Genomic DNA, 7,035 nt, shown 5'->3' with positions numbered 1-7,035 from the left:
GAAAGTGCTTCGTTACATGCACACCACATTAATATTTTTTAGCATCATATCTCCATGCTCTCGTGCTTTGTCGATGTGAAAGCCTTAAAAGTTGCATCTTGAACTAACTTGTATCCACTTTCAGTTGAGTATAACCCTTTTCGATCATAATACTAAAAACAACTATCTGAAAAGAAAACGTGAACCAACAAAATGCTTAAGATAAACCTTGTGGATGTGGAGGTGCCAGGAGTGTTGTAAATTATGTGTTGGATTTTGGCTATAATACATAGTTTAACAAAAAAAACATTAATCACCTTTTGTCATTCAACTACATTGTAGGTCTAATTCATAGTTTTAACAAAACATAGCAACAATGAGACAACCTAACTACACATCCAACCGAGAAGATGACACTATCAAATAAAACATAGCATAGGTAGAAAAGGGAGCTAGATGCTAGAAGAGCCTTATGAATATGGTGTAGAGAAACTTAATAAAAAAATTTGTTTGGAGAGTTCTCAAAAATATCATTCTTACAAGAGTAAATCTCTACAACAAAGACCTTAATCTTTTACCACTTTGTCCAGTTTGTCAATATGAAGAAGAATCTTTACAACCATATTTTTTTTTCACCTGTAGAAGAGCCAAGGAAAAACTATTCTTTGATCAAGTAGAGACTAAAGCAAATGGATTAGAGATTACTTTGATCAAGCCTATCCACAAAACTATTCTTCAAGAGGGAAAGTGTAAGAATGAAGCCGCTATAATTAGAAAATAGCTTCCTCCTCCACATGGTTTCTACTCTCTTAACGTAGATGCAGCTTGGAACTTTTCTCCTGTTTCATCTGAATTGGACGCAGCAATCCGAGATTTTGAGGGCTTTGCAATCGCTTTACAGTCAAAACACTTGGAAATTAATTCTTTACTTCCTATTCTTGAATTGCTTGCGATTGTTGAAGGCTTGAAATTGGCAATCTCACTTGGGACCTTACATATTAGAGTTGAGTCTGATTATTTTCAGACAATAAGACTCATCCAAGACAAATTGAATCGAATGAATTTCACCGACAAAGAAGTTTATTTGTATTTCCTTTAGGCATGTTAACAGACAATGTAATCTATTAGCTGATTCATTGGCAAAGGGGGCTACAAGAGCCGACTACACCGAGGCATAAAAAGCAATATTTGACAACCAGTCAAAATAGTTTTTGAAGTATATTTTCAACAATTTTTTTGTCAAAAGTATAAATAAAAATGAATTTTTTGAAAAACAATTTTTTCTCAAGTCAATTCAAACGGTCTCTTAAACCACGTTTGGAAGTGCTTCTAAAATGCTTAAATCATTTTTTTCATTTCTAAAATCAATTTTAATAGAATGAAAAATTACATTTAATAATATAAAATTAAACATTTATTGATTTTAAGTAATTAAAGGTATGCTGCAAAATGATTAACATGAAAACTATTTTAAAATTACTCTAGAATGTGGACTTAATTGACAAATTGATGAACTAACTCCGAAGTTGAAAAATTTGATAGATGGTTTTGAAAAAAAAATTATATATATTTTAAAAATGTTAGAATATTTATTATTAATATTATATTCACATTAATAAACTTTTCATTTTTTATTTGGTATTTTAAATCTATTTTTAGAATTTTTTTTGCCACTTTTTAATAATAGATGGTGCTTTTTTAGGTTAGTCATTCTTGGGTCAGGTCCTTATTTTTATTTTTTGGGACCAAATGTCAATGTCAACTTTATGGACTAAAATAAATACTTAAACAAAATATAAATACGAAGTTACTTCTAAAAATCAATTGATAATTAAAAGAGTAGTTCATGTATAATTTAAAGTTTGTGAAGTTAATAGATGATGTAGAGTTCCTTCTCAAAATCAATCAAAAATGAGATAAGTGGCTCGATCTTTAGTTATTTTATAAAGATCGTGAGAACTCTTATTTTAAATATAAAATAAACAATAATCAATACTCTTATTTTATTTTTTTTTTTTTAGTTATTTATTGTTTTATATTGTAAGATTGATTAACAAAAGTTTTCTCATCTTTTAAATATAAAATCCTCAATAGAGGTAACAAAAATGTTAATTCACCTATCTTGTCAAGGTTAAAACAATAAACTTATAAAAATATCCATAAAAATATGGATATAGCAACTTAAATTCAATACCTTATATATATACAGAAAGAAGATGACAGGAAGCTTTATTATTATAATAATAATAATTAATTATTTATATATATCGGTGTGCAGTGTTATGGTGGTGGGTCAGTTTCTGTTTATGTTATGTCCTTCTGAGCTCTTCTCATTTGGTGGCAGTGATTTTGTGAAAAGTGACATTGACTACCCCTCACACACAAGATTCTTATTTCATAGTTCATTCTATTTGATTTCTCTTAAATTATTAACACTAATTATTTTTCATTCCAAAATCTTTCTTAATTTATTATTAATTGTATTTTCTTTTCCTAATTTATATATATTTTTTATTTTTTTTACTTTTTACTATTTCTCAGAGACTCAAATCATTTCTCCTTTTTATTCACTTCACATCTGTACTAACACGTGTTCTCAGCATTTTAATTTAATATTATATATATATATATGTCTGTAATGAAATAATTAAAGTAGAGGATTAAATGATATCTCTAGTTGTAAGTTAGTTGAAAATCACTTTTATTCTACGAATTCTCATTCAAGTAATACCTTAATTTCTGATTCGATTATAATATTTTTAAATTAGTAATAATTTAATATTTAAAATTTAATAAGTAAAGGTGAAGTTTATTTATGAATTATAAAGACTAAATCGTTGTATAGTCCAAATCGACAATTATGTTTGATGAATTTCTTCACGATAGGAATTAAAGTGTTACAAATTTGAAAGTATATGAATTAAATTCTTCAAGGACTAGATTATTACAAAATTAAAGTACATTGATCAAATCATTATTTTTATAAAAATTTAGGAACGAAAAGTAATTTTTAATCTTTTTAACGTATGTGTTGGAAATGATTTTGAAATGGTCACAATTCCTTTTGTTATTTTCAAAATTACTATGAAAGATACTTTTAATCCTTCGATGTGAATTTTGATAATATGAAAATTTATATTTAAAAAAATAAAATAAAATATTATATTAATTGTATTATTAAAGTAGTATTTTATAATGATTTTAAATATGACAAAAATTATTTTAACCATTAAAAAAAAAAAAGAAGGTTAAATGTCTAAAAAATTCCAAATTTTAAAGATGTCTAATAATTAACTAAAATTTAAATTTTATGTCCACTAAAATTATAAAATCAACTAAATTATGGAAAAATTCTTATAAACAGAAAAATCTAAAAAATATTTAATTTTATAAAAACTTTTATTTTTGAAACTTTTTATTATAAATTAATATATATTTTTAAATATTTTTTTTATATTTAAAAAGTTCCTTAAATAAGTGTAAAAAATATAAATTTCAAATTTTAAATGTCCATTCGACACAGGTATTTGATTTAACCTTTTTAAATGTTTAATTTTAAAAATAAATATTTTACAAAGAATTGAACTATTTCGCAACCTTTTGAATATTTTAAATAGTTTTATGAAAAAAGTTTAAATAAAACTGTTTTTTTGAAAAATATTTTTTTGCCATAGTCATTCTAAACCGACTCTTAGACTAACTAATTAAAATTGTTATTTCTAAAGAAAGCATAATTTGGAGTAATTAATATTTATTATCTCTTTTTACTAAATAAATAAATAAACAAACTTGCAATTTAAAAGTGTATTAAGCCATTCCACATGTGCCTATATATATATAATCCTCTCTACTGCAATTTTTATGCCGTCCAGGTACTAGGGCAGAGCCTCCATTAGAGCTTGAGAGAAAGCTTGAGAGAGAGAGATGGAGCTTGACGAACATGTTTTCTTAGAGGAGTTAATGGCTCTACGAAGAGATTCAAATTGGGAAGCCATTCCAAACGAAATCACCGACCTCTGCTCAAATGCTTGGCCATTCGATTACTGTTTCGATCAAACCACTTTGAATTTCCCCCCAAATTCTTCTTCAGAACCTCTCTCCGCTCAAAATCTCCACGAATTCTACCATCCTTTAGCAAATGAGTTCTCAGTACCACAAATACCTGATTCCGCCTTTACCGTCATGGAAGTAGCAGCAGCAGCAGCAGCAGCCGCGCCTCTGCCATTTCAACCAGAGCATCCGAATGTAGAGCGAGAAGAAGAGGAAGAGCAATTAGGTTTTCTCGCGGATGAGATTCAGAATATGGAGGCAGTTCAAGTTGAATCAGCGTGTAAAATGGAGCCGAATCAATCTCCAGAAGAAGAACTCCAGGTTTTCAACATCGGAACATGCTCCTCCATGGACCGAAAGAACAGAGGGAAGAAATTGCAAGGACAACCGTCAAAGAATCTGATGGCGGAGAGAAGGAGAAGGAAGCGGTTGAACGATCGACTTTCAATGCTCAGATCCATTGTCCCGAAGATCAGTAAGGTAAGAAATAGAATCAATCACCTGAGCCTAGCCTTGAATTGAACAAAACCTATAAACTTAAAGCGATTTTGTGGTGGACTTCTATGAACAGATGGACAGAACAGCGATTCTGGCAGATGCGATTGAGTATATGAAAGAATTGCTAGAGAAGATCGGGAATCTGCAAAGCGAAGTGGAAGGATCAAATCCGAGGATGAATTCATTGAAGAACACAAAACTGAGTGAATGCGTAGTGAGGAATTCACCAAAAGTAAACAACTTTTTTCGAGATTTCTTTGCGTATTTTGAAACAAAAAAGCGATAGATTAAATTACTAAAGAGGCTGATTAAGAACAAAAATTGGTTGAACAGTTCGAAGTGGAAACTAGAAATGGGGACACGAGAATCGAGATTTGCTGTGCGGGAAAACCAGGATTGGTATTATCAACGGTGAATACACTCGAAGCATTGGGGCTTGAGATTCAACAATGTGTAATTAGCTGCTTCAATGACTTCGCATTGCAAGCCACTTGTTCTTCTCAGGTATTATAATACCTTCTTTATCTTTCTTCTCTTTTGCATCTTTTTTGAAAAATTATACATTTTTTCCCCTTAATTGTAATTTCAAGTTTAGTTTCCTTTTTACCGTACGTTTGAGTTTCATTGTAACCATTCGATTTTTTATTTTTGATTTTTTAAAATCAAAGTCTATTTTTTCACCCTTCTTTATCATGGCTTTGCATTTTTCATAACTACACAGATTTTTAAAACGAAAGTAATTTTTAAAAGTTTTTTTTTTAAAATTTTTTCAAAGATAAAACAAAAAATTGAAATAGTTATCGAGAACGTATTTTTGTTCGGAAATTTTAAATATTTGTGTCAATTTAGTCTTGACAAGATTAACTCTTTTAGTTTTTTTTTTAAACTAAATATTTACTTTCATTTTAATCGTTTGTTGGTGTTAATATCCAAATTTAAAAGAATTAATTATTTATAATTAATTTTGCTTTTACTGATTTTTCATTAGTATTAAAATTAATTAAAAGAATTTATATCATAATTGTTTTTAATTAGTTAGTTGAAAATGAGTGTCGAATACCAAAGCAAGAGCATCAGTAACAATTCGAGAGTAAAAGCATAATATCGAAATTTAGTGACCAAATGAAACCTAAACTGAAAATTCAAAGATAGAATGAATACAACATTCTGTACTAAATAGAAATTAAATTTGGAACTCAAAAATAAAATTGTAATATTTTGAAATCTCAGGTTTTTTTTTTTTTTTTTTTTTTTTTTTTTTTTTTTTAATTTTTATTTATCATTTAATTATCCATTTCATTTAAATATTTTAGTATTTCTCAGACGGGGAAGAAAAAGTTAATGCTTTCCCGAATTATTGGTTTGTTAATATATTTAATTTGAATACAACATGAATATGTAATTGAAATAAATAAATCTTTATGGGAGCACATCAGACTTTTTATTAATAAGTATATAACAAATCTAATGATATGTTATGTTTATTTGTTTAAATATGTTAACAAGGCATAATTTAATCTTCTATCGTCTTCCTAAAAAAACACTTGTAATGTTAACAAATTGAAGGGAAAAAAAATTATAGGATAATATTTAGTAAAAAATCAAGGTTAAAAATAGAGGAAAATTCAAATCTTAAAGGTGAAATTATAACTTTTTAAAATTTAAGATTAAATTTAAAATTTTTATTTAGTTTTGGAAATGGAATTTTTTTAAAACTATAATCTCGACATGTTGTAAAAAAAATAAGAATATAACAATATATTGTGCGTTTTAAAATATATTTAATTTGTGCAATAAAAAAAAATTGACTTGAAAATAGGAACTGAAGCAGAGAACAGAACTGAAGCAGAGAACAGAACTGAAGCCTGAAGAATTGAAGGAAGCTTTATTTAGGAATGCAGGTTATGGAGGAAGCTGCTTGTAGATTTCTTCTTCTTCATCCTTTTTCTTTTTTATTTTTTTAATTAAAAAAATTGTGGTAATTTTCTTAATTAGAAGTGAGTAATCAAATCTCTGTAATTTAATGAGGTTTGCAATTTTCTCATCCCCAACCCCTCATGCTTAATTTTAATCCAAAATGGAAGAATTAATTTTTAATCTCTGCCTATATTCTCATTTAAGCTGACAATTTCCATATCAGATTTCAAGGTAATAACATATAAAAAAAAATATGAGAAAAAAATATTTATTTTTCCTTTATCCTTCAAATTTGTAAATCATTAATGTAATACTAAAGTTAAACAACAGTGAACCATAAACTTAAATGGGAAATTAAATTAATATTATTCCTTAATTATTATCGGATGCTAGTAAAATATGACCACTTTAATAGGTAATTAGAAGCAAAGGTTCTCAAGTAACAATACATAGTTAATGTATCGCCAGGGCCATCTTCAATCCAAATATCTTTAATTTCTTATGGTATCTATTTAGTTTTTTTTGTTTTTCGTTTTAAAAATTAAATCTATTCCATCATCATTTTTTATCATGATATGCATCTTTGTTAAG

General features: G+C 27.4%; 1 protein-coding gene across 2 annotated transcripts; it reads left to right on the top strand.

The window, feature by feature from the left end:
* Positions 1-3,828: 3,828 nt before the first annotated feature.
* On the top strand, positions 3,829-6,501 carry LOC120075314 (transcription factor bHLH93-like). Of its 2 annotated transcripts, none has more exons than XM_039028583.1 (4): positions 3,829-4,509; positions 4,601-4,759; positions 4,861-5,031; positions 6,359-6,501. In XM_039028583.1, the coding sequence occupies exons 1-4, from the start codon at positions 3,904-3,906 to the stop codon at positions 6,449-6,451; spliced, it is 1,029 nt and encodes a 342-aa protein (XP_038884511.1). In that variant the 5' UTR covers positions 3,829-3,903; the 3' UTR covers positions 6,452-6,501. The 2 variants fall into 2 exon arrangements, with proteins under 2 accessions (XP_038884511.1, XP_038884510.1); XM_039028582.1 differs by having other exon boundaries at positions 6,347-6,501.
* The last annotated feature ends 534 nt before the right edge of the window (positions 6,502-7,035 follow it).

This window comes from Benincasa hispida, chromosome 4 (assembly GCF_009727055.1).
Source record: "Benincasa hispida cultivar B227 chromosome 4, ASM972705v1, whole genome shotgun sequence".
Lineage (NCBI taxonomy): Eukaryota > Viridiplantae > Streptophyta > Magnoliopsida > Cucurbitales > Cucurbitaceae > Benincasa > Benincasa hispida.
The sequence above is the reverse complement of the archived record's forward strand: the minus strand, read 5'-3'. Positions and strand labels throughout refer to the sequence as shown.